Source organism: Brachycentrus maculatus, unplaced genomic scaffold (assembly GCF_059751285.1).
Source record: "Brachycentrus maculatus isolate JH-2025_06_01 unplaced genomic scaffold, ASM5975128v1 h1tg001768l, whole genome shotgun sequence".
NCBI classification, from domain to species: Eukaryota; Metazoa; Arthropoda; class Insecta; order Trichoptera; family Brachycentridae; genus Brachycentrus; species Brachycentrus maculatus.
Genome location: NW_028282364.1, coordinates 1 through 27,558, shown reverse-complemented (window position 1 = coordinate 27,558; position 27,558 = coordinate 1). Strand labels below are relative to the sequence as shown.

Here is a 27,558-nt window from a genome sequence, read left to right as displayed (position 1 = left end):
TTCTGAGAAAAGTACGCAAACCTCCAACAAACCATTCTTGATTAACTTAATAGAGGAGCGGGTGACGTAGCTGTGCAGAAGCAACAAAAAACTGATGAGAATGCTCGTCGAGAAAGAAAGCGAACTGGTCGACCGTCATGGCGAAATAGCAGAGATATAATAAAAATTCACCAGCATTCTCTACACGCTCGGCCAAGAACTCACTGCTCTCAAGATCAATAAGCACAGCGGAGAGTATTTGCAGGAAAACTTAACCACAGATACTGACACTCCCTCCTACCTGAAGGCTATGATGATGGATCATAATTTTTGACTTAACTTAACTTTGGCTTATTCTCATTTATAATGTCTGTTACGCCATTATATTATTGTGTTATTGTGTTATCGTATTATTATGTTATTGTGTTATCGTATTATTGTGTTATTGTATTATTGTATTATCGTATTATTATGTTATAATTGTATTATATCTAATTAAGCTAACTAATAAATTTATCTTCCTCTTTCTTGCAATCCCATAATGCTTTCGATCAACCAATATAATCATAGCATAATTCTACAATAATGAACAGGCACAGAGTTTATTCCGCCTTGTGACCCAATGAACAACATAAAGCAGGCTCAAACTTATTAATAAGTATTGTTGATGTTGATTTGTGATAAGATTGAAAATCTATAATGGGCTAATGAAAGTTGATGAATGTTATATGATGTATAAAAATATCGAATCAAAATGGTGGACGCTGAAGAGTTGCCCGTGGTTTGACTATCTAAGGGGCAGCTCTCATCCGATATTATCAGAGATCGGTGTGAAGAGATGAATGCAGTATGATGGCATGCAAACATCTCTCCATATCCAGAGTCTCTTCGCTCACTCAAAGGTACTTGTACTCTCAGTTTAGAACTTGAAACATTGCCTTTCCTGTTCTTCATCGGTGCTGCATAAGTGGACTCATTGTGCTACCAACAAGTGGACTGCCTTGAAGATCCGAAATTAGGCCTCTGAAGAATAATTACCTCAAGGGGTTGGTTCTTTCCTCCTGAATACGGTATGGTTGCTCATATCTATCAAATGTGCTTACCAATGCAATTTTTAACTGGCCTCGAGATCTGTTGAGCAGAGTGGCAATTCCTCAATTTGTTGATGAACAGAAAATATTGAATTTTAAATTTCTTTCTCCATTTTGTTCTTTGCTCATTTTATTCCTTCATAACTTATTTCTTCTCTCATTCTTTATTTATTATTCCACATGCTATGACATGCAATTTGGACAGGGGTTGGGGTTGGGGTTGGGGTTGGGGTTGGGGTTGGGGTTGGGGTTGGGGTTGGGGTTGGGGTTGGGGTTGGGGTTGGGATCCAAGAACTCCTTCTCAATCTCATTCTTAGTCAATATTAATTGCAATGTTCTTCTACCAAATCAATCAATCAAGAGCAACGCTATCCCCCTTCTCGTGCAGATACACACAAAATGCCAGTGTGTATTTCTCACGAACATGCGCAGGCAATCGCAACTTGAATTATCCCATCTTCCATCTGAAATTGATTTACTCCCCAACCACAGCCACATCTCCATACGCTCCATTGTACAGTTGGTTGAACCCGTTGCGAGGCGCATCATCTTCCTCTTTTTCAGAGTGTGACCAAGAGAACCCTTGGGAAGTCACAATATAGAGGCCATGAGACATTTAATTGTTGTCGGCTACAATATTGAGAGGTGTACACATTTATAGCAATACAAATTCCGCTCGACAATTTCTTTGAGGGCCACTCCGAACCCGACACAATACTTGAGTTCCCGTATTTTGAAGCGAGCAGTTGCCTGCAGGCTTGTGATCGGCTGTGTAAGAGATAGTTTAAAGTTCTAATAGTAGGGGGAGGATTGTGTGGCTTACTTCCCATCTGATGAAATTGCGATCGTATTGCTGAATATTGAAATAAGCATACCTTTTGTCAAGAATCGAAAACTAATTAATATGCTGCAGTTAGTTTGCATACATTTTAGCAACGTTTTTTTAATTCATTGACTTTTACTTTATTTATGGTTCTGGAAGCATTTCTTATTGGGTTTGAATTTATTCATTATTTTTATGATCTATTTTGTGTTATACTTATTTGGGCTCAACTGTTTTATTTGTTGATTCCGTGATCTCTTCACTTTTTTATTTTTTTACCAACAACTCCTCTGGCCTATTAAGCAAATTCCAATTACTCTCACTGATGTGTTCTATCTCCTACTCGCAATGTTCCTCTTCCTCTTATTTTACTGTGCCTGCCACTTGTTAGGGTTATTTTTTTAATAGATCTTTATCTGATAAAGGGTTTCGATTTCGCGGCCATTTGAATCGAATATGTAGGTTATATGCGTCCTAATTATTCCCTAAATCGGTCTATTAATCCGAAGATTCCATTATCTATGTGCTGTTGGGTTCATCGCCCTATTTAGGCTAGGAGGGATGCTCATTGATCTCGAGTTACTTTTATAATTGCACTGGAATGCGATCTGATGACATTTAGGGAGTTGAGATTGTCAAATGGGCTAAATCTATATGATATATATATATACATATTTCAATGCATGATATATAATGGCGTGATATATATTTGAATTATGTCGGGATCGTTCTTTGAACAGAAGAAGCAGGTCTGTCATGGATCCTCTGAAGGCACCTTAGTTCTTAATGCAATTTCCTTTCTTCATGTGTTTTTGAGAATGGCCTTTTCGTATTTAAAGCAAGACTTCTACATTCCACCTTTATATAGATTCTTTTAAAATGTATAAATTAATACATGTATGTATTAATGTGTCTGTGTATGCGAATGAAATAAATATATGATTCTAATAGATATGAAATGATATTTTATTTGCGCAAGGGCTGTCAGAGCAGAACTAATAGAATGCGCTGCATATTAAATGTATTGAGACATAAAAGTCTGGAATATTGTAGAATAATTGTACATAATTCAATACTAGTTTTGTAATGATCAAAAAAAATTTAAGTGACCGTTAATTACGAATTCCAAAACATTTGAAAATCTGTGAAATAAATTCGAAAATCTTTCTAAACTTTTTCATGTTGAAGCTAGATTGTGATGGTTCTTAAAAATATATATGGATTTGCCAAAATTAAAGACGTCTGATGATTTCTGGTTGCTGACGTAATCAAGTTTCGCTATTAAATGATTTCGATGCTTTATAATTGCATTCAAGCAAGACATGGCCAACAAGAGAATTCAAAAAGAACTCCAAGATTTGCAAAAGGACCCACCAGCCAACTGCTCGGCAGGCCCCATAGATGGAGACAACTTCCATTGGCAGGCTACCATTGTCGGCCCCGAAGATAGTCCATACTCTGGTGGAGTGTTCTTTTTGAACATCCACTTCCCCACTGACTATCCCTTCAGACCCCCCAAGTGCAACTTCACCACGAAGATTTACCATCCCAACATCAATGCGAATGGGTCGATCTGTTTGGACATCCTGAAAGATCAATGGTCACCTGCATTGACAGTCTCGAAAGTGTTGCTTTCCCTCTCGTCACTACTCACTGACGCCAACCCTGATGACCCCCTCGTGCCAGAAATCGCCCAGATCTTTAAGACGAATCGAGCTAAATTCGATGCGACTGCCAGAGATTGGACCAAGAGATTTGCCCAGTGATTCGAACACACCTTATATCATACTCTATTTTAAAATATGATTCAATGATTATTCCTGTTATATAAGTGTTCAGTATAGGAGACAGCCCTCTCTACTATTTGATATTTCCATATTCTCTGTTAATTATGTTCATGACTATCATTGCAATTGCATCCTTTTGCTCACCTGCCACCAAACTGAGCCAGCATTTCCTTATCATATTGATTCGCCTCTCGAAAAAGCTTATTCATTTTCTATTCAAATAGCGACTTTTTCACATCGATTTGTTGATGCTCACCTTTACTGCTCGCCTTCATGGTAGTGTTCGCATTAGTGATTGATTTTGAACTTTCTGGATTTTTTGAATAGGTTTCATTTTGAATTGATGTCTTCGATATTGTTCTAAATGTTGGAATTTCAGACAAAGACTAATTATATTCATTTCTCTTAAAATTCACATCGGGGATAGTCTGCACCTATTTTTACCATTTTAATTTGTCCATATAGTATGTCGCTGGTTGAGGCTATTTAATGGTGCCTGGAAGACTGCGGATCGGATAGTTTCCGTGATAATGTATATATTTACTGCTGTGGGTTTATTTCAAGTAGCTCGAGCTCGGATAGGCATTGCAACAAGTGTCCTTTGTTGGTATCAGCTTTTTAGAACGGAGAGAGGCCAAACAAAGCTCTGGAACTTTGCAGATATCGTTGCTTCGATTCATGGATTTAAATATACTGTGGAAATCTAACATTGAACCCAATCGACAGAATATAGTTCAAAATGAAGCGATAATCGCAAACAATTAGTAATAAAACAGATAGCCATCAATAGCTAAGAAGATGTTCGCTAAGAGCAGATCATGCATTATAAGAATTCTAATCCCATCCCTTAAACCCATACTTCTTGAACATCTTTTCGGTCTATTTAACAGTCTAATCCTCGATATAGTTATCGATGGATTTCCCTGAGAATATCTTGAACAGCCAATTCAGCAGCTGGATAGCAAGTATGTGCGCGTTGAACCAGGCTGCGCTCAGGTGGTAGGAGATACCAGTTTTGAGGACTAATTTAATTAGATGCATTACCCATATTTTATTTTATTGATACCCCGATAGAAGCCGAGCGTGCCATTATGACGATTCGATCAGCTATTCCCCCATAATGTTTGTTCAAACTGCGCACCAGATTCATGTTCCTGCCCACAAACAGCAGCTACTTGGGAAAGTTTATTGTTTCTTTCATCATGGTCTGAATCTTCTATTTTAACTCTAACTGCCCCTTAATAATGTCTGAAGTATAGATGCAGGAAGGTACCATTCTTTTGAATTTTTTCATTCAGCATCTTGTCGGACGTGTAGGGCTTGAAGAGCTGAAGGCTGGCGAATTGTTTGAATTAGCTAATACCCCATGCTTTACATATCGTTTTCATTGTTTTTTACTGCGTTAACATATGGATACATCGTGTAGAAACATAGATTTCCAGAAGAGAGAGTAGTTTCTCCGAAAATCTTCGGTCAGCTCGAGGCAAAGTCCGTGGTCCAGTATCACAATTTGATAATCCTTACTATTGGAGGGATGGGGTCTCAAAAATATATTTCCAGGGTGGGGATCGCAGTGCACGAAGCCTGTTACGAAGATTTGATCAGAAAAGGCTCGTACTATTTTTTCAATGATGTCCTTCTTATTGAAATCATAGCTTTTCAATTGCTGCTCATCAGTGATCTTAATTCCATCGATCCACTCAGATACCATAACTCTTTCTTTAGTGAACTCGTCGATGACCTCGGGGACATACAGCTACTTCCTATCTGAATTTCATTGATAAATACTGAGCCGCTTGAAGTTGGCCTGAGCCCTCTTCGCATTCTTCGACTCAATTCGAAAGTCTAACTCCTTCTCTAGGTTATCTTGAATATCGCTGACGAAATGCAAAAGGGGAAGATCAAAGGATACTTACAGCACCAGGTTTATCAGGTAGTGCATGAACATGTCAGTGGAAAATTGGGCTTTGATTCTTGGTTTCTGAATTTTCACTGCAACTTACCTCCCATCTTTGAGGATTGCCTTGTGGACCTGCGCTAAGGAGGCTGAAGCAACTGGCTCTTTCTAAAACTGAGAAAAGCAATCTTCGATTGGCCTACCTACTTCATCTTCGAAAAGTTTCGCTATCTTGTGATATTCAACGCTTTTGGCTTTATCTTGAAGCTTGGACATATGCTTATAAAAAGGAGGAGGTAACAGATGATCCATTGAAGCGATTCCCTGCCCGAATTTGACATAGAGCCCGTCATTTTCAATGCATGCTATAATCTTTATTATTGCGTACTTTCATAGATATCTTTGGCTATACTATCATGGATCTCGAAGCAGTTATTCTCATCAAATGCAATTTTGTATGCGTAAAGAATGTGTAAACCGCATTTAAAAGTCCTGAGCATTCTCGTGAACATATAGCTTTCATTATGCACCTCGTAGGCCTTGGCAATGACCCCAAGAGAAACGATGGCCAAGCCGAGTTTTTGAAATCTGCCTAATTTCCTCATTATTAATTTTATATTAAAAAAAACTTCTCTAACGATACTGCCCATAATTAATTTAATCATAATAAACTGCGAATGTTCAATAAGTGAACATCATGGCTTATACTTATTTGTGAGGTTTGACACGGAGTTGGAATGAACTGTCCGACCCCATTGGAAATTGCCGACGAGCTTTGGGGCTACACTGCTCTGAATCTCTTTGAGTTTCCTGGCTTACCGCTTCACCATGGAGTGATCGGACACTGCAATTACTGGGTATATAAATTATGCTTACTTGGGAACTTATTGAAGTTTGTTTCATCGTTGACTAACAAAATTTGGCTCTTGTTCAGTGTGGGTATCCCTAAGTTATGCCGAGTTATCTGGTTCTTCAACTGGTTGAGGAGAATATTCACGATGAACCTCACATCCTCAATACTCCATTACTCGACTGGCTTTTGCTGAAATCCTTTTATATCGATCACGAACTAATCTGACTCTTTGGCTTTGAGCTCGATGCTGCCCTTCAGGACTCCTTCGTAGTACTTCAGCAGCATCACAGCCAGCTCATTCGATTTCTTTTAGATTTACTTCAGCCTGCTCTTCAAGGATGTGTTTTAGTCTGACACCTTAAAGTATTAATTCTTGAGTTTGAGGAGGTTTTTTTATTTTTATTCAATGTTGCTCTCCAGGACATTGATGATCTCTTCTTGGTGTTCAATGTCCGCTTTGTTCTTGCTGGAATTGGAGGCAGCGCTCTTTTTATGGTTAGAACCCGTGTCATCCCCGTCCCGATATTTTTGCAGCTCCTGTTCCAACTAGGCAATTTTATTGGTCAGCTTCTTTATGATCCCTCGAGATAGGTGGGACCTCTTGGCTAATTATTCTTCAACTTATTTATGAATGGTTACATCCTTTTGTAAATTTGTTACTTTCTTCTGCAACTTTTCATTCTCGAACAACAGCTTCTCAGTCTGCTTCGATTGGAACTCCAGTTCTCCTGTCAGCTGATGATTTTGAAGAACAGCGAGCCGAGTTGTCGTCGACAGTTGCTACTTTTTGAGAGAGAGCAGCTTCTTCTTCATTTCCGTTATTCGCTTGAGCATCTCGTCTTTGATCTGGTCGGTTATCCGCACCTTCTACATTTCCTTGTTGGCGAGTTCAAGCATCTTGATTTATTTTTCATCCTTCAGCGACTTTTTGAGCTCGTTCCGCTCCCCAAACATTTCTTCTCTTTCTTCCATATAGTAGTTATACTATTTGAGCTGGCTTTCCAGCCTCGCCATTTCGGAAGCCACTAATTTCTTGTACTCCTCCATTTCCTTTTCCCGGGACTTAATCTAAAAGCTCAAGTGACTTTCGATAGTCCTGATGGTAGCCTCCTGCTCGAGCTTGATCATTTCAAGGCTGTGCAATTTGACATTGAGTGTTTCGATCGTATTTTAATGATTTTCTAAATAGATTCGCTGCATTATAGGTTGGGTACCTGGTTGTCCACTTTCTCTTCGTACTTCTTTGTGGTTTGGTCGTGGTTGCTGACAATTTGATGGTTCTACTAGGTCCTACATCAAGCTATTTATACATTCGGCTGATTCGATCCTGCAGCTGCTTTATTGTGAAATTTCGTTCGAGCAGTTCTCTCTTTTGTTCCTCCACCACCTTTTCTAAACTAAACTGATAAGGCTGTCCATACCTATCGCCTGGGTCGTTTCCCTTTTTTATTTACCCTTATTCTTCGACATTAATTTATTAATAGATTATTATGTTGAGTCCATCGACAATAATAGGAAATAAGTCAAGTTTGACAGAACAAAGGGGTTGGGGTTGGGGTTGGGGTTGGGGTTGGGGTTGGGGTTGGGGTTGGGGTTGGGGTTGGGGTTGGGACTTGCTAATTTTTAGCTCCTATTCAGTCAGTTCATGGTCCTTCATCGAAATCTTTTTCATTTGGCTGATCATTTCTAGCTTCCCCAACCTGTCATCCAGCTCTTGTCGGATGGGAGAGTTGATACCTGCTTGCTTCATTTCCTTTTCTATCTTGATCAGGAACTGCTGCTGAGGGCCCAGTATAGATCCAGGCCTGCACAGGCGAATCCATCCGATAAACTCAGAAGCATTGAAGCAGTAGTGTTTGATAGCGTAGCACGCGATGAGCGAGCCTGTTCGTCCTAACCCGGCCTTACAATGAACTGCGTACACTCCGTCATCTTCAGTAATTTTGAGAAATTGGTCGATGATTTCAGGTTGAGGGCTGGTTCCGTCATGAAAATAAAGATCGTGGTGACGAATTCCATTTTCGGTGAAATCCGTACGGTCGTATGTAGAGGTGTTGAGCCGAATGACAGCAGTGACCCCCAACTTTTTGAAAACGGACAAGTACTATTTGGGGGTGAACAGTTTATTCTACGATATTATATTATGCAGCATACTCCATATTTGTCCTTGGTTTCAGAGTAGGGAGAACTGAAAGCCACGAACTTGCCAGGAATTATCCAGTTCAAGTCTCCGTTCTCGACCAGTTCGTAGTGCTCGTACTCGATGGCATTAAACTTATTGAAATCGAACCATTTAAGTTTCATCGCATACTCCAGCCCCAGCAGGCAATCCAAAATAGTGCATTAATAGGTGCAAGCGCCATAACTCGCATCCCGATACGGTTTGAAACTTATTTTCTTGAACTATCCCCATATCTCCTCCACCTTCTTATGGTGGACAATCATCTAGTTTTAAGAACGAGATACCATGTAGGAGCAGATGAGCAGTGCTGCGTTGGTATTCTTCTTGTAGTCCTTGGAGGTGAGATGATAGAAGATATTGCTTTTAAACTTCTCATCCTTCATGATTTTATTGACTTCCTTGATGTATTTGTAGATGTTGGCGAGGTTGAGGGGCCCAAAGTCCTGGTAGTATGGCTGGTACTCGAGGTCCTTGATAATTAAAGCGATACCTCATCGATGTTGAAGTAGAAGGCCTGAGGGACATTCTTGGGAGGTGAGTCACTTATCAGAAAATATAAACGCTCTACTTCATAAATACCATACTGTCGATCACTTTGACCAGGTGTTTCTCATGATCCTCAATCATATAATAATTATATTATAAAATCTGTCCTCATTCCAATTACCCATGGGCTCGTTCCAATTACCCCTGAAGCTCGTTCCAATTAGAACAACTGCTCCATAATGCGCGCTTTTATTACGTATTTTTTGACGGGTTCGACTTCTATTCAATGAATCCATTTCATTTTGATATTTCATTTATCGCAATTAAATAATCAACATAAAATTAACTATGTCAAGGGAACTGGATAAAAAAAACGACTATCATTCCAATCAACAAAAAAGTCAACTCTCTCAAGACTAACAATCCCAATAATCGAGTGTGCGGATGAGCAATGTAGCTGACTTGCAGGAGTATTTTTACTTGACTAACATAGTGAACAATTGCCCAGCTCCAACACAAAGCAGCAGACGAGAGAAGATGTTGACAAAGAGGGCCTGTAAAACCAATCCAATTGCCAACCCGATCACCAATCCGAGCACTAAAAGAACTTAAGTGAGCGGCGACATAATGATCAATAAATGAAGATGGCAGGGGAATTGCGGGAATACAACTAAGACATTTATAATGAAGGAGGAACTGGCTTATAATCAAATAATAAAAATGAGGCTAATTAAAGTGTGAACTCAGAGCAGAATATATTTGATCCCCATAAAGAAGAGTCTTCTGTTTCACAGAAGGGTCGAAATGAATAGGAAGTTAGCTCTCATGCTAATTAACCAGAGTAACAAGGTAAAAATGTGGAAATAGCAAGATAAGTGCAGCAATAAGAGTATAAAGATTACGAACAGGAATTTGAACAGGAATTCGAGTAGTAAGGGCAAAGAACCAATCAAATCCACTCTTCTCCATAGCAAAACAGACAAGAATCACAGAATTTCTGGTACTAATAAGTAAAGTTGCCATTCAGTAAAGATGAACAAGACTATTACGATATCAAATAAATGGCCAGTATGGATTAGTTTCTGCCTGAGTCCTATCTCAAGACCCGAGAGGAGGAGGAACAAAAGTTATCCAAAAAAACAGAACTTCAGCAAAATCAAAAGGCAGTGTATAATCCCGTCCAGCTCAATAACTCCAAGCCTGCATTAAACAGCCAATTTCAAAGCATCGAGAAATCTGCAATTGAAACTGATATTTGGGGCTCGCTGAGATCATAGATCAATCAAAAGTAACAAGTGAGCCTCACTAAGAGCACGAAGGTTCACAGTTTAGCGAAAATAAAAAAGAAGTAGCCTTAGGCAAAGCTGAAATCAAACAGAAGCCGCATTGATATTCAACAATTATCACCAAAGATTAAGGAATAGGTGCTGGTCATGGCTGATAAAATATAAATAGGTCCGAAACAGTAAGGAAAGCACGAAAAATAAGTCAGAGAATAAAAGGGTGAAAAGGGTAAACTGAAATAGTGGATCAAGATGAATAGAGAACTATAACTGAAGAGAAAGATCTTCGCAGAGAAGCAGCAGTATCGAATTTGGGCAGAAGAGAACGCAAAGAAATTAGAGTAGAAGCAGAAAATGTAGGAATAGAAAAGGAAAAGAGCAAATGAGGCTCAGAAAAGGCTGAATCAAATTGATAGTATAAAGTCAATAAAGCAAGAAAATAGCCGTATAATACTGAGAATTAAATAGAAGAAATCGGACTATTCTGAATCTACACATGCAAAGAGCTCAAAAAATGCCAACACTCTATCTCATAAACGATTAAAATAGAGGAAAATAGCGGAGAATCTTTCAGGCAGAGAAGATAAAGTATATAGAAAAGCCGCGTCCGAAAACAATCTAAAACTCAAAATTAACCAATAACCTCTTTTACATCCAACCAAAGGCCTCAACTTGAAAGCCAATGCAGTCCAGGCTGCTCATCTGATGAATGCTGAAAAAAACATGAAAGTTAACAGCGACATTAAGCCCACTGGAAAGGGGAATATCGAGAGGAAGCCAAACGCAATGCAAAGAGTTAAAAGTGTTGAAATGAAGTCGAATGCAAATTATAATCAACCCGCGAACGACGAAGTTGAAGGATACTAAAACTATCTCTCCTACAAAAAGAGCATTTAAATCAGCTCTGATGACAAGTAGAAGCTCCTCAGGCGAAGAATTTTTAATAACCGAGTTCGGGAGATTCCCATCAATGTGAATGAGGAAAAGAAAAAGCAAATTTACATCGGAATCGACAAGAGCATGAATCCTTTAAAGTATCAGTTGATGAGCCGCAAAGGGCTCTCGGATCTACAAATCTACGAAAGCTCAAAGTAATTCGAAATAAGCGCAAAGAAGCAGCGAGAACTCGGAAACGACTATTTGCTCGAACTGCGGAACAAGAACAAAGGAAATCAACTTCGGCCTTATCACTCAATTGAAAGCTTCCCGAAACTTAAACTCTAGAACTAACTCAAACTGGTATCGTACTAATCTGATTTGACAAACCTGCAACTGAAGCTTCGTCAGGAAACCAAATAAGTGGGGGATATTTACGAAAAAAGTCAAATCAAACACAAGCAAATTTAATAAATTTAAGACTTATAGTATATGAAGGCTTTAGGAATCTGAGCGTAGTAGGAATTTTTAAAGCCATTAGCAATCGGAGTTCAATTCGTGCAGTTATATTTGATCAGTGAATGAATTAAATTTGTTTATATTAATTTTGTAGAGGTTTCAAAATTCTGTTATGTATTTGAAGGTATTTACTTTATTGTAAGATGAGCAATATAGGAATACATAATAACTGCCCCATACTTATGCAAATAAATCGAGGAATGCACTTAAATTGTTAGATTAAATAGACAATTTGCAAACCTATTATAAAAAAGTGGCTTGAAATTTTTTTAATAATTTTCCCGATCAATGGCACCGACAACACTCTTTAAATATGTATTTTCTTTGCTAAAAGGGCTTCTTAAAAATAAATCATAATTTATCTCGACGCTATCAAAAGTAGACGATTAGACAAGGAAGTTTCAATAAATTCGATGAGAACAATTCCTAACATATAATACATTGATAATTATTTCCAAATAAGAATAGTTGTATTTGTCTCCATCACGAAATAAATAGTATATTGCCTGCCTTTACTTCGCCTTTTTATAGCTTAAACTCAATTAATATTTTATTTGTTCCTGCCCCCTAACATGACTTATAAAGTTCTATCTGAGAAACTCATACTTTTGATAATAAATTTTAGTGTTAAAATTTCATCCTGCTCAGCTCCACCACAAAGGAGATTCCTCAAATCTTGAAGTATACAATAATAATTAACTTGAGAGTACCCTTTATTTGAGTATACTCCTTGTAGTTTGATCGCAATCTATTTATCGTTTCTTCGAATTCGATAACGTATTAATAATTTTAATCGAATGGAAGGGCTAAACGTCATCGAATATTTAAAGTATGCAGCCACTCTGATGTTTGCAGGGGCCGCGATGACTTTTTCGAACCCCTTTGGCTTAGTGAGAATCAGAATGCAGACTATGCCCGAGATGATTGAGCTGGGCCAACTTCAGAGGTCATATAAAGGAGTAATAGATTGCCTTGCGAGAGTGAGTAGCGAATAAGGAAATAAAGCCTTCTGGAAGGGAAATGGTGCCAACCTCCTTCGATTTTATTCAAGCGAGACCATAAACTTTTTTTCGAAATAAACAATAAAACGGCAAATTTAATCATCTGCTATGTTTGGGGAAAAAAATAAATTATACCAAAATGCTTTATCAGGAGTATGTGGGTCTTGGTTCACCCTGGGCTTACTCTACCCTATCGAGTACGCCAGAAACATGCTTGTTCGAAATACCACGAACGTCAAAATGACTATCTCATGGTGCATTGCAGAAACACTGAAAAGCAGAGGATTTACTGAACTCTATAAGGGAAGTATTATCTCTTTCGTGGGTGTTGGTATCTATCGAGGAACTTATTTCGGAGTTTATGACACATTTCAAACCAAATAGCACTCAGGTCTTCAAAAGTTTGGAATCGCGTACTTAGCTTCAACTTTGGCGATCATTTTCACCTACCCCTCAGACACAATACGCAGACGATTGATGTGTAGATCGATTCGCAGCACTGAATGTTCGGCGAAGTACAATGGATTTTTCGATTGCTTCTATAAAATTTATTCCAACGAAGGCCTCAAAGGCTTTTATCGAGGAGGTCCGATCATTTTCTGCCAGAGTCTGAGCGCTGCTTGTGTCTTATTTTCATATGATAAAGTCGCATCTGACATCAAAAAAGTATCACTATGATAGCTCGAATAACTATATATTACTAAATTGGATATTTTAATCTTTTAATTAAAGCTGCCATACAACTTCTCCTCATCAATCATTATTGGCTGCTTCTTATTCCTATCCTTCATTTTCGTCTTCGCCTTCAAAGTCCTTGCTATCATACTCTTACTCCTCCTACTCTTACTCCTCGATTTCACCTTCTCCGGCTGCTCCGAGGAGTTTCGCAATTAGAGCTTAACTTTGCTTCATCTTTTGTTTCAGTATCACATTTTGTTTCACGATGTTTTATTTTTCTTTGACCATATTTTCTAAGAGTTCCTTCATTGTTTCAATGAGCTCACGCATCTTTCCGAGCTATTCATCCAAGCCCTCAGATTGAGCTTAGACCTCCGCAATTTCCTCCTCTTTTGCTTCGACCTAAGCGCTAATATCTTAGAGTTCGCTCTGCTGCTGAAGAGTTTAGATTTTGACTCCTTTCGCGACCATTGATTACCTAAATAGCTGGCTTTTGAGTAATCTTTTAATAATATTGTTGCTTCCTAGCGCCTGTATCTTTTTCACATTGCCTTTAACCTTTTTCTCAAAGTCTCTTATCTTCTGCTCATACTACTTTGTGAGACCTTCGACATTTTCATTGAATAGTTAGTCTTGAGATTCTTTCTTTGTATTGAGATTCTTGTTGTCGGTAAGGAGCTTGATTTGATTTTTCAAGAGTGCTTCATATTTGCCTGTAAGTTTTTGGATTTCCAAATTGTGCTGATTGCCTTTGCTCTGAATTTAATTGGTCATAGCTGCAATATTCTTTTCAGATTCGTGCACAAACTTCTCAATTTAGCTGTTAATTTTGTCAGAGTTGAGCGAATGCGCTTTCAATTCTTTGATCTTCTGAATTAATTATGAATTCTCTTGCCTGATGGCTTGAACCTTATTTGACATTTAAATAATATCAAGTGATTCAATTATTATTTGAATATTTTACGATGAATTATGCATGAATTATGATATTTATATATGAATATGAAGTCTCACTCTCATCACTACAGTTAATGCGCTCAACCTTCCGACTTTTTCCTTTCTCTGCTTTAATATTATAAGCAAACTCTTCGATATATCAATGAAGATGAAGCATTAAATAATCCAATTTCTGATATGAATCGAGTATTTTAAATTAGTATATTTAGTTGAAAGAAAGCGCCAAATAAAGTATGAGGTACAACATCTGATAAATGCAGTGGAAACAGAATCATGTTCAAAAATGACTTGCACGGCTTATCCATGCAGAATGATCGGACCTTGCTCCTCCAGCAAAAAATAGACGAGAAGCAAAACATCTCCAGAAAGAAAAACCAAAAAAGAACCAATGCTTCCAAGTCGACAAATAATCAGAAGTAAGAGGAGGAAGATGCAATCTACTAGCCACTTGATATCGAGAAGGCAATGAAAATTGGACTCTCTAATATTAATGAGAAAGATGAAGATGAGGAGCTCAGATAAATATTCCGATAAATGAAAAGCGAAAAGAAGCCAGGCGACCCTTGCAGCAACGCATCTCGCAAAAGCTTTTTTTTCACTCCGAGATCGATGAGCAAAACTGCAGGAAATATGGCATAATAAACTCAATAGAAGCCAGCTCTTACAATAAGAGAGCAGGAAAAGGCTGATCGGTTATAAAAATGGGAAATATGGAGGATGGGACAATAGATTAAAAAGTCCTTTAAGTTCGAAAAGCTATAAAAGGATTAAATTGGCAATGCTGCAGAAAAATGCCCAACAGACAAAAATCAAGAGGGAAATTAAAAAAGTCCATAGAAAAAATAAAAGGCAGAGGAGTCATCGGTTTCAGCGGATAAGAAGCGAAAGAAGTCTCTTCCAAAGAAGAAAAAAATCAAGAAAGAAGAAAATCTCGTCAGGCAAGACTTGAAGAGAAAGTATAAGGATCGATTTGTCGGGCGGCTCGGACAGAATATAAGGTAGTGGCAGAAAGCCAGAAAAATGAAGAGATTCGGGAGAGTGAAGCCTGAAATATAAATGATAAATGGGGAGCTCAATAATTTATACGTAAGTTCTCTTTCGAAGGCATTATATCTAACATTTTCCTTAGATTAAGACGATTCGGATTATGTTGAATAGAAACTTTCGTACGAAATTCCAGGCATATTCAATCGATAAAATATGTAGAAGCTCATGAAAGATGTGTATGGCTTCGAAAAATTTCGATAGGGCCAATTCGAAACCATTGAGAACATTGTTACAGGTAAATCGACACTATTCGTTTCTGAAACGGCATCGGGAAAATCCTTAACTTACATTCTTTCTTCTTTGTTTTTAAAAGGCCTTTCAATAGTAGTGAGCCCTTTAGTTTCATTGATGCTGGACCAGTTAGATCATTTACCTTCCAACCTTCCGGCAGCTTGCATCAGTTCCTTGCTGAGCTACGATCAGAAGAAGAGGATAATTAAGATGGTAAAAGACAATCAGATACAGTTACTGTTTGTGACCCCAGAAACCTTTTTGACTGATTTCATGTTTCATCTGAAATAATTCCCGAAAGTGAGTTTTGTTTGCGTAGATGAAGCGCATTCTCTCTCGGAACTTTCACATAGCTTTCGTGCTTCCTATCTCTGCCTTTCAGAAGTCATTCTCAAATATTTTAAGTATCGAACCCAGAGGCCAGTGGTTCTATGCTTAACAGCCACAGCGAACCAGGAGACAATGGTTTCAATATGTGAGAAAATGAACATAACCGAGCGAATCTGCTCAACAACCACAATCAACAAGAATTTATTCATTACGATTAGTCGAGAAGAACTGACCGGCAAGTACACTAATCTTCTCAACTACCTTAACCATAAACCGATCTTGAAGCTCAAAGGCATACTCATTTATTGCCGGACCAAGAAGATCATGTTCGAAGCCTACAACTATCTGCATAACTCAGGAATCGGGTGCTCAATTTATCACTCAGGATTATAACACAAATAAAAAATCGATGTTCTCGATAAGTTTCGTACAGGCAAAATCAGGATTGTAATCGCAACAGTGGCTTTAGGAATGGGGTTAGACTTTGGGAACTTAGAGTGCGTCATTCATTTGAATATGCCGAAGAGTGTATAAAACTATATTCAATAAATAGGGCGCGCCGGCAGAAGATAGAAGAGAGCATATTGCCATCTGTTTCTCGATACCAATGACTACTTTGTGGAGAGAAACTATTTTTTGGCCGATGAGCTCGAAGCCGAAATTTATTCAAAGCTTATCTTCCTGTTGAAGAAGAAGACATGGACGATAGCGTCATAGACTAATAATTAAGCACAAGAGCAGTTACAAAAGAAAGCGAAAAGGCACAAAGTACCGAAAGGGCAAAATAAAAACGCAAAATAAGGGCTTGAGGAGCAAGTAGAAAGTCTAAAACGACTTTCAATTAGCCAAGAAGAGCCTGGAGAGTAGTAGTAAAAACCAGAGTTATTCTTCGAGAAAGAGTAGGATGAAGAAGAGAAATAATAAAAGTAAGTTATGAAGAGCATTGCTCGACTTTAAAATGTTTTCCTTGGTGAGAATAAAACCGAAAGCAACCATAACTAAGGCGAGCATCAGGAACAGCCGCAGTTTTAGGCGTTCAGCTACTGCCGAGCCGAAGACCTCATTGAGCTAACAGGCATGAAGCAGTAAGCAATTTTGAATATCCTGATTCGAATATCGAAAACCGTGTCGTCAAAATCCTTCAAAGTGCTGCCAATGTCGCACTAGACCATGAAAATAGGATTCTTCAAAAAAAATCAAAAAGAAGTCGAAGAGGCATAGCCTATATTCCTCGAATTGACCAAGTAAGCGAAGAACTACAAAGGAATGTTTCACGTTCCGCTCATAAAGAAATGCAACTCTTTAAAAATGTCACCCATTTAGCTTCTCACCTAAGCTTATGCTCTCTCGAACAAGTATGCCTTGAAGATTTAATTAAATAACTAGATTTTTGTATGGCATGCGACTCAGGAGACGCTTTCGAAGCTTGAGGAGCCGAGTTGTAAAAGAGATGTAATAAATGAATTCAACCTAATTCAAAGGACTGCACTAACGAAGTTTAACATATTCTATAGTGTCTGCTTTAAAAACTCGAAAAAGAGCATACTCAATATCATTAGCCGTAAAGAGATCATCGGAGCCGATGATCCGCTGCCCGCCAAGCACATCATCAACGATTTCGACGAGTATTTCAAGCAGGATACTTACCAGTACTACAAGAGTATCTCAGAGGAAGCCTATGCCTAAGGAGAGTAGTGCCCATAGAACCAGGAAGCCGCATTCTTGCCCCTCTCGGATATCACTCCGGAATGTCTCACCGACATCAACAACAGCATCTCACTCTTCCTCAGGCACATCATTATGAGCACCAACGAAAATAAATTCAACGAACTCATGAAACAGTACCGCGACGGCCGCACCATCACCAGGATATTCATGGGCGTCAACGATGCCAAATCCAATTGGAAAACATACGGTGACCACGCCTATTGGATGAGGTTTAAAGACAGAGATTACAGGAAGCTTCTATCGGTTGTCAAGACAGGAGTCCTTGATTTTATTATCAGGGAAGGCCCTGCTTTTTTAGAGTAGCAAAACAAATACTCAAAACCCACCAAGAAAAAATAGGCCAAACCACAAATCAACGATATTAAGGAAGTCTAACTTTGAGCTACTTTCGCTGCATTGCTGATATATTTATGATTTGTTGGCAATGCTAAAAAACCTAAATCTATGTACTAAAATGTGATATCAATGATCATAACATCTCGATTCACGGCCAGCTTACCTAGTAATTATAAATGGCAAGTAAATAAACTGATCATTAGAGTTGTAAGTGCATTATCTGACCACAGTGTTGGCAATTTATGTAGATTTAATGCTGCATTACTTCTATGCAATTGTTTGGTAACAGTGTTTATCCCCAGCACTGTTCGCATTGAACTGATTATGTATCACTCGATGTGTTGCTACTACTGGATGGGTGATAGGTTTCAGTCATCCCCAATCTGCTTTCATCTCTCCAGACCTTACATGCTCTCTCTTGGAAACATCTCATCTTGCCCTTGTCTCTCCTCATTTGCTCGTCGAGTTCTTCTCGCTTGGCTTTATTGGAGAGAATTTGATATGCTTCGATGATTTGCTTGCCTTTATTTGTGTGATGCCCTTTGTCGGGGTGATAAATCATGATTAGGCGTTTAAAAGCTGATTTTATTTGTAAGAAAGTAGCAGCTGACTGCAGATGGCCCAGTTCTAATACTGAATAGGGACTTTAAGAGCTGAGCTGATGCATTTATGCTATGATCAACAATGCCAACAATTTATCAAGTTACCAGTGATTATACAACTAATGTAAAAGAAACAACATATATTGCTATAGTTACCACAATTGCTATTATTATTGCTATTGTTCGCTGCCCAAGCAGTATATTCCTGATGAATAAGTGCCAGATGGTGAGAGAAACCTGTTCTCGTGTGTGCAAAACTGCGAAGTTAGTGAAGATGGTCCCGGAGAGGCTCGAAGCGATCGCACAAAAATATCAATACACGCAATTCAACGAGTTCGAGCATCACAATATTTAAAATGAGGAGCCTGAGCTCACACTCAAATATTTGCTTATCCTTGACTCTTTAAATTTTTGCTTCTGGCCATTGCCCGGCTTCTAATACTCCGATTTGGCCAGCAATGTCAAGAATTTTATCAAGAATCATCCCGCAAAATAATAGTTTTAAGGCCTCATGCAAATTACTGAGGCCCAACTCAAAACTCAGATCTTCGGCGGAATCGAAGTGCCTCTGGCTGACGAAAGGGCTCGGATTATCAGGTAGATGTCCACTGTTGTCACACTCAAGTTTGGAGGCATGGTTTCTAACATCATTTCAGCATCAGGCAACTCTGCTGTCAAGCTGCTAGAGATCCTCACAGAAAATTTCCCCAATTTTCAAGACCACTCCATTTATTAAGGTCGACAGATTCATTTCTATAAAAGAGCACAAATTTTTATCGGGGATGTTTGGGCTAAATTTGAAGGAAAAGGATTCGGCTAATTTTGCGATATCAAGTAACTCACAATGTTCCCTGACTATCGAGTGCCGCAAATTCTAAATTAGTGCGGCATTTTGGAGTATGCCCCGGAACTGAAAGACAAAGTGGAAAACCACATTCAAATAAATAGCGGGTCACAAGAATAAATATAAATCAGAGCATTTTCAGTGATAGCTGTCGAAGCCCTCAAAGAATAAATAAAGAGAGTCAAAGGTCTCGAAGTGCATTCTGTTGAGACGGATTGGTTCCTTTGGGAGTTAGGAGAAAACAATTTAAAGACTATAAAACCGCATCATCGCGTGTTAACTATTTACTACTGATTGTAAATAATTTATAAAATATGTCCGTATTATCGATATAGCCTTTCACTATCTATCTGCTTGCTCGATGACACTGTTTTGATCTCCAAACTATATATGCATTCTCCAAAGATAAGAATTAAATTAGGCTTAAAGTCGAACCCTTAGCAAAAGACGCAAGGATTAAACATCAAGAAAAGCGTTCAAAACATGCTATCAGAGTTTATCATTCGAATTCTTTTCATTGCGTCCTTAAACTGTTTTTTTACTTCAAAAGTTTGAGACTGCTTCATGCCCTCATGAAGGAATAATGCGACCTTCATGCTTGGCTGTTTTATGGTCATCGGATTAATCTTCTAGTTTTTCAGCTGCTTCGATATTTCTTCACAAGTTCTTTTATAGATATCAAAGCGGCCTTTCAGCTCAGGAATATCTCTCTCGTTAAAATAGTCTCCAAGATCATCTTCGTCAGCAGATCTTCCTCCTGACACAAACTTATGGAATTAAACCACGTTCTCGTTGGCAAGATTCAATTATTGTTTTTTGTGCAAAAAAGTTAGGGGCTGGGACAAAAGTTGATTGAAAGCAACTGAATCTTCTACATTAATGGTTCTTTGACTTTCAACGGGATTCGAATATCTGACGCGCTTGCAAGATAAAGATTTCAATTGATTCTCTATAACGGTGTCGAGAGATAGATTATTTTGCGGGGCATTAGACTGACAGTATTTTTTGGAGTCGCTGAGAGTTTTAAGGATTTTCTATAAAGCTTACTTGTTGAGAGGGTTCTTGAGTTAGTATTAAAGCCTTTCAGAAGACTCAGACAGCCTTTACTATTCATCAATTTGATGCAAGAAGCGTTTAGAAATCGGTACAATATCGAGCATGTACTATTTATTAAAGGGCTTTGGTTTCGATTTGGTCTTGCGATTCTGGCCCTTTTAATTACAATCCTCGGGCGCCTGGTTTTCCTTAAACCTCGAGCTTATGGGATTGTGGATCGACCTGTTTATCTTGCTCACTCTCGGCTTTCTCTCGCACATCTTCTCGATATTCTTGGAAACTTTATCCTGGGAGTCTCTTCTGCCAGGGTACATTTCGGAGTATTTGATTATTTCATCGAGTTTTATCTCTAAACGGGAGCTTTTTCTCGACATTCTCGGCTTCGGCAATTACTTTAAGGATGGTAAGTAGGCTACTTGTTATTCCGAGCCCAATGAAATTTCATCGGTCGTGTTGTTTTCGATAGTGTCGGATGAGACATTTTTCAATACAAATGCCGATACTCGCTTTCCGTCCTTCTTCATGGGGGCATTGGGTGATATTAAAGATGACTTCTTTTACTTTTTGCGTTTGAAGAAGATTTTAGTGGAAGATGATGCGGATTCATGCTTGAAGATGCTCATCTGGGAGAACTTTTGATCGTTTTATATTTACTGAATGAGCCCCTTGTTTTTCAATTCGCTGAAGATAGAGCTCATGTGATGGCGACGATTTTTGGCAATGTTTGGATTCTTGACAGGCACTTTACTATTCATGTTTGCTATTCTAAATACATATTCGAATCAGCAATAATTGAGATCATAAAATCATATGGAATATTTCCCCATCCCTGACATGTGCATGTTCTCATAAGCGCTTTCTTCTATTACTCTCTTGATGTCCTTGTATGCATTCGACACGTACGACTTGTCTTCTGCTTGGATGTTTAAGTATTACTTCCTGGACCCCACCGGGGGCTTCTTGCCTGGCTCCACATATGTGCCTCTTAAAGAGATGGTGCAATTGTTGTCTCTCTGGACTTGCTTGAGAAACTGCTGGTTGCAAGCCCTTTGGCGAGCGGCAGGCGGGTAATCGTTAATTTCGAAGTCGTAGGAGAAGAAATCAAGTCCATCTGTTCCTTTTCGAGTGTACTAGCTTATCAATTTGGTGACTTGTTCGATTCCATCATCAACGGAGGTAATAATCTTATGCTTCGTGACAGATTATTTCATCGAGGCGAGAGCAATTTCTATCCACTTTTAATTCGTCATTTATGAGTCGTTTTTGATGGCCTAGCTGACTGCTTTTACCGCCTCATTCAAGAGTTTGTTTTTTATTTACGGGTTCTTTATGGCTTAGACCACTCTTTCCTGCTGATTTCTACCCCTAACTTATTCTTCTTTCTTCTTTTTCATGGATATATCCTCGTCACTACTATCATCGAAGCCTCCAAGACCTTAAGATTTGAGCTGCTTCTTGAGCATGTCCTTGACCTGAGTTGTCTTCTCTTACTATTCCTTATCAAATTTGAATCCATTGCCTTCGATGTTCCTATTTTTTATCTTGCGAGCATCACCTTTCTTGACCTTTTTCAAGAACTCTTGGCTGAGCTTGATGAGGTCTTCAGGGGGCTGAATGTCTGACATTTCTAAGGCCTTCAACAAATCAATCGAGTATGCCTCTTCTGCCGGAGTGATAAATGTGATAGCTGTCCCTTTGTTTCCTGCTCGACCGGTTCTGCCTATTCGATGAATGTAGTCTTCAAGATGGTTCGGACATTTAAAATTAACGACAAGCACTATCTATTTGATATCAAGGCCTCTTGCGCAGATGCTTGTCGCAATCATTATAGTCTTTATTCCCTTTTTAAAGTCATATATCATGAATTATCTGTCTGTTGGATCCATCGCTCCGTGCAGCACTAAACAATGGTATCCGTATTTAGCCAATTACTGGTAAAGATAGTCGGCTTCGTTTTGCTTGTCAATAAATATGAGAACACTTCCTTTTTAATTCCATTGCCCCAATATTTCGAGCAGCCTTAAAAACTTTGTGGGTTATTCCCTTAGCTCAATTATCTGCTCCACATTACGGCAAGCTTGGCCTCGCCCTCCGACTAAGATTTCAACTGGGTTAGTCAAAATTCTTTTGGCTAAACTTTCCACGTTTTTAGGAAAGGTAGCTGAAAACATTACAGTTTGGCGATGAGGTCTTACATTGTCGATGATGCGAGAAATTTGTGGGGCAAAACCCAAGTCAAACATCCGATCTGCTTCATCAATGACAACCATGGTAACTCTCTTTAGGTTCGTTATTTTACCCTTATTTAATGTGAGGATATCGATCATTCGGCCTGGAGTGCAGATCACTATTTCTGCCCCTTTCCGAAAATCTGCGAGCTGCTTTTGAACTTGCAACCCTCCATACACTGCTAAGACTCGAATTCTGGTCGATTTACAGAATTTTTTTGCCTCGATGTACACTTGGTTGGCCAATTATCTTGTTGGAGTCATGATGAGTCCGATTGGTCCTTCTGCTTATTGCACTGGCCGCTGATGGGCAATGTGTTTGAGTAAAGGCAGTAGATAAGCGAATGTTTTACCAGACCCAGTCTCCGCAATGCCGATCACGTCTCGACCACTCAAAATGATGGGGATAGCTTGGGACTGAATCGGGAAAGGCTTGTCGAATTTGTTCTTCTCGATGATAGATAAAATAGCCTCGCTGAAGCCGCAATGAAACCAATTGAAAATGGGATGGAGGAGTCCTTTTCCTCTAATTTTAATATCGCCGGCCTACTTTCGATACTTGACAACGAGCTTCGGATCCATCATCTTAACTTATTCGGATTCTCGATAGAGATTAAAGTTAACCTCTTCATAGACTATTTTGGAGTGGTCGATCTGGTTGAGTTCCTTCCGCTCTGCCATTTTCCTCTGCTTTGCAAAAAAGTCTAACTCCTCCTCAGGCTCTTCATGGTAGTCCGAAAAATCTGATTACTTTTACTCATTGTGTTCCATCAAGTCGCCCTTCTTTTTATTTTGCTCATTCTTCACTTATTCGATGTTATGCATTGCTCGCATGAACTACTATTTAAACTTATCATCATCTTTTTCCTACGGCATCTCCCGGTTCTGCTGCTGCTCTATGTTACTAACAAATGTACGAGTCACGATATCTGCAAAACTAATTATATTTGCTTTTTCTCCAGTCTTCGGGAGTTCGATCTGAAGGGCAGCCTCACCATCTATTTCATTCATATACTCATCAAGCGGGTCAATCTCTTATTTATCGAATGCCGATAAGTTTCGGGTCGTCTGCTGAGGCTATTCGACGTCGATGCTCTTATCTTCGCTCAAACCCAAACGATCCTATGATGGCTCGATGTCAATTGAGAGATTTTTATCTTATCTTTATTTCTATTTTTATTACTGTTTCTCTTCATTCACTTTTTAAGCTGAGTTCATTAAAATTGCTAAGGGCTCATTCGAACTTGTTTTGCCCCATTTGCTTTATCTTTTTGCTGTTGTTCTTTTTGAGATGATAACTGGCTGAATGCTCGGCTGGGGAGTTGGTTATGTTTTTATAGTGGGCTGTAATATTATAGGTTTATCTTATTCTTATGAGTCTTACTATTTTCCAAAAAGTCCATTAAGTTTCAGAAGCCGAGCTCGTACTTGCCGCATTGCGAATTTGCGTTGCCTTTCTTATTATGCTCCGTGGCGCCTTGGACTTTCATGCCCCCTGCTACTCATCTTCGGAGGCTCATGATATGGCTTAGCCTGTTAAATAATAGGTGGGGGGTTCACGGCGCTCTGTCTTTTATCTTTGGATTTGTTTCTCTACGTGTTTTTGGAGTGATGATGCTTCTATCTGTCGTCTCTGCTTCTTTCTCTGGATTTACTTTTTTTCCGTTTATACTTTTATTTTTACTTGTGTTTTTTTTTTCTGCGACTAAGCTTAAGAGATGTGGTACCTTCTTGATCTGCTATCGGAGCGAGAATTTCTTTTCAATGAATCTATCTTTAAGGATCGCTACCTCTTCTTTTTTCGTTCGAGCTATCTACTTTGGTCTGAGCCAGAATCGCTTGCCATTGACTCTCTTATAAAATACTAAGTCAGGCTGCCAAATCCATGTATAATAATAAATCTGAAATGGAGAATAAGAATAGTATTGAACAAGATATTTAATACTCGATGCAACTCCATATATTAAGCAACATCCCTGCAAGCTAATGTTCTTAATGAGCATTTGCTGCTTTTCGCGGGGAAATTTACAGTCCATTGCACTAAACTTTTATTTGTTGATTCAAATCATGAATAATTATTAGTGGATATATTTGCCATATGGAGAAAGAACAGAAAGAAGACATTCAGTCCAATTAGTTAAAAGAATGGAAGGACTAACTTATTATGGGGTAATACAAAATTAGAAACCGAGTGTGTTTAGCTGCTCTCACACGCCAAAGATGTGATCCAAAAGATGGAGTACCAACTGATTTAGTCACCAAGTACTATGAGCAAAGGTCAGGGGCAGGCATCATGCTCACTGAAGCCTCAGCATGGAGCCAGAGAGGAGAAGCGTTCCCAGGAGCAGCCAATATCTACAATAAGTAGCAAGTAAATGGGTGGAAAAAAATTATTGAGGCTGTCCATAAAAAGGGATCTCTTCTTTTCATACAAATATTTCATGCGGGAAGAGCAACCCACTCGAAACTCAACGGAGGTTTGTAGCCTTGGGGTCCTTCATCAATCGCGTGCAGGTAAGGAATCCGGAATTTGGATGGATAACCTTACCCAGCTCCAAAAGAGATGAACCAAGAATAAATTAAATAAGCTCAGGGGCAATTCAGGAAAAGTGTTGAATTAGCGAAAGAGGCAGGTTTTGATGGTTTGCAAATTCATGGGGCTCATGGGTATTTAGTTGATTCATTTCTGCGATCCGCGTCGAACAAAAGAGCCGATAAATATGGGGGTTCGGCTGAAAACAGATCCAGGTTTTGTTTGGAGTTGCTCGACATTGCTCTGTAGTATTTTCAGCCTTGGCAGATCGGCATCAAAGTATCGCCTGTGTCCCGGCTGAGAGACATGTTCGATGAAAACCCACTCGAGACTTATTCCTATTTGCTGCAAGAGGCATCCAAACGAAATATAGGATTCACCTAAATTCGCTAATCTTGCGAAGTGAGTATGATCAAGAGCCTCTACGAGATCACACCTCCAGAGCAGATTTAAAAAGTGTGCAAATCATTGCGTCCCTTTTTCAAGGGGCTCATTATTGCAAACGACTCGTTCACATCTGAAACTGGACTAGCTTATATCCAAGATGGAAGTGCTGATATGATCAGCTTTGGCAGGCTTTACATATCCAATCCCGACCTCGCATAAAGAATCATCAATGGTCAGGAGCCAAATAGCAATTGGAACTTTCAGACATTCTATGGCTATCAGCATGGCGAAAAGGGACTCATCGATTACCCATTCTACGAGTCCAACAAGTGATGCGACTATGATATGCACATATGATATGTAAATATGATTACAAATATGATATATACAAACATCTCAATATGATTAATAAAGCAAACAACATTATAACATGCATTATAATACATGGATAATTTGAAATAGGAGAATAATAACGCCAATAGTGACGAGCATTTACCATAGCCTTTCCAACTGATCATGCAAAACAGATTGGCGCAATTTACTTTAAAGTGCATTAAGGGCTCTGTGAAGGTCAAGCTCATCGATGGTAAATGCGGAATCGGGGAGCTGCAGTCGATCGACGCTGAAACCCTAAGCATCATTCTGCACAACTATCACGATGAAAAGTAAGTCGCCGAATATAAGTACATTAACTTTTAGGACTTGAATTCGATAAGCATTGTTCCTACATCGCATTGAGGCATTCTTAGGATATCCATTGTTGTGTATGTCACTTAATTCATAACGAAATAAATAAATTGTAATTGAAATTAATAGATATTATTACTTCCGATATGCTTCTTTAGCCTGTATCTCCGAAACTCACTATATATTTATGAGGATAGGCCTTGTTGAAACACTCATTATTCGTTAGAGTTCGGCATGAAACATATGGATTATAAGATACCATCAGTAGTATATATAAGTCAAATGAATCCACAAAATCTCCGGACCTTCATTTCAAGGCCTTCAATAAATAAAAGGATAAACTTGAACAGCGATGCATTATGTTAAAACAGTCACTAACTCTTAAAGTCTGTGACTAGTTCTCTCCAAGAGTTGATCCAAGTTTCAATTCACAATCGGCAAGATCCCAGAGATCAATCCATAGCCATGCCAACTCTCGAACTCAAGCGGGCGGGTTTCAACAGGAAGCGCAACATTTAGCAATGGATTACCTCTTTATGCACCAAAATCTTATCTCAGACCTTCAACAAATTCCTCAGTGGCGAACTATCTGAAACACAGGCCAAAGTGTTTTGCTCTGAGCAAATTCTAAGCAACATTCTGCGACAAACCAAAATCTAAAATGAAAATGACTTGACAGAAAACGATTTTAGAACAATAGATGAAGCATTGAAAAATTCCTTGCAGTATCTCTCACTCAAATACCCATTGGCTGATAATAAAAATGCCAGCAAGAAGCTAGAGAAAAGTATAAAGAACACCAACACTATCGATTCGAGTGCGAATAATCTAATCTTATCGAGTGGAATCACCTTCGACTATCGAGAGGATGGGAATTATAATGAATCGATAATGAATTTCTTGAACCATATTGGCGCTGTAATTGACAAAAAGGATCACTATGAGAGCTCAGCATTCACTCGCTTTGATAACTTCTTCGAAAGTCTTTTTGAAAAAATCGAAAGCAAACAATGGATGGATGGGGCCGAAAATTTTGTTTTGGATTATGATTCGAATATCCTAAAGATGGAATTTGAGAGAATGAATATGGAAATTGAGAAGCACAAAAATAAATGTTCACAAAATGAACAACTCAGA

General features: G+C 38.8%; 3 protein-coding genes across 3 annotated transcripts; 1 reads left to right on the top strand and 2 right to left on the bottom strand.

The window, feature by feature from the left end:
- Nucleotides 1-3,215: 3,215 nt before the first annotated feature.
- LOC148298657 (uncharacterized) lies at nucleotides 3,216-3,684 on the top strand. The gene has a single exon (XM_088276729.1). The coding sequence runs from the start codon at nucleotides 3,216-3,218 to the stop codon at nucleotides 3,657-3,659; it is 444 nt and encodes a 147-aa protein (XP_088132855.1). The 3' UTR covers nucleotides 3,660-3,684.
- Nucleotides 3,685-8,060: 4,376 nt separating this feature from the next.
- LOC148298656 (dual specificity protein phosphatase CDC14B-like) lies at nucleotides 8,061-9,239 on the bottom strand. The gene is made up of 4 exons (XM_088276730.1): nucleotides 9,192-9,239; nucleotides 8,897-9,082; nucleotides 8,585-8,704; nucleotides 8,061-8,513 (listed from the first exon to the last, which is right to left on the bottom strand). Exons 1-4 carry the CDS (start codon nucleotides 9,237-9,239, stop codon nucleotides 8,061-8,063), a joined length of 807 nt encoding a protein of 268 aa, XP_088132856.1.
- A 12,177-nt stretch (nucleotides 9,240-21,416) lies between these two features.
- Nucleotides 21,417-23,495, bottom strand: LOC148298655 (putative ATP-dependent RNA helicase DDX46). The gene is made up of 3 exons (XM_088276728.1): nucleotides 23,439-23,495; nucleotides 23,112-23,360; nucleotides 21,417-22,367 (listed from the first exon to the last, which is right to left on the bottom strand). The coding sequence occupies exons 1-3, from the start codon at nucleotides 23,493-23,495 to the stop codon at nucleotides 22,077-22,079; spliced, it is 597 nt and encodes a 198-aa protein (XP_088132854.1). The 3' UTR covers nucleotides 21,417-22,076.
- Nucleotides 23,496-27,558: the final 4,063 nt, after the last annotated feature.

What these genes read in the sequence shown, in the direction of transcription:
- LOC148298657 (XM_088276729.1), top strand. Translation starts at nt 3,216, where the DNA reads ATGGCCAACAAGAGAATTCAAAAAGAACTCCAAGATTTGCAAAAGGAC.
- LOC148298656 (XM_088276730.1), bottom strand. Translation starts at nt 9,239, where the DNA reads ATGATTGAGGATCATGAGAAACACCTGGTCAAAGTGATCGACAGTATG. An exon ending in TCAAAGTGATCGACAGTATG is followed by an intron (nt 9,083 to 9,191) that starts GTATTTATGAAG and finishes TTAATTATCAAG; the next exon opens with GACCTCGAGTACCAGCCATA. An exon ending in AAACCAAGGACAAATATGGA is followed by an intron (nt 8,514 to 8,584) that starts GTATGCTGCATA and finishes GTTTTCAAAAAG; the next exon opens with TTGGGGGTCACTGCTGTCAT.
- LOC148298655 (XM_088276728.1), bottom strand. Translation starts at nt 23,495, where the DNA reads ATGGCAGAGCGGAAGGAACTCAACCAGATCGACCACTCCAAAATAGTC. An exon ending in CCAAAATAGTCTATGAAGAG is followed by an intron (nt 23,361 to 23,438) that starts GTTAACTTTAAT and finishes TATCGAAAGTAG; the next exon opens with GCCGGCGATATTAAAATTAG. An exon ending in ACATTGCCCATCAGCGGCCA is followed by an intron (nt 22,368 to 23,111) that starts GTGCAATAAGCA and finishes GATATCAAATAG; the next exon opens with ATAGTGCTTGTCGTTAATTT.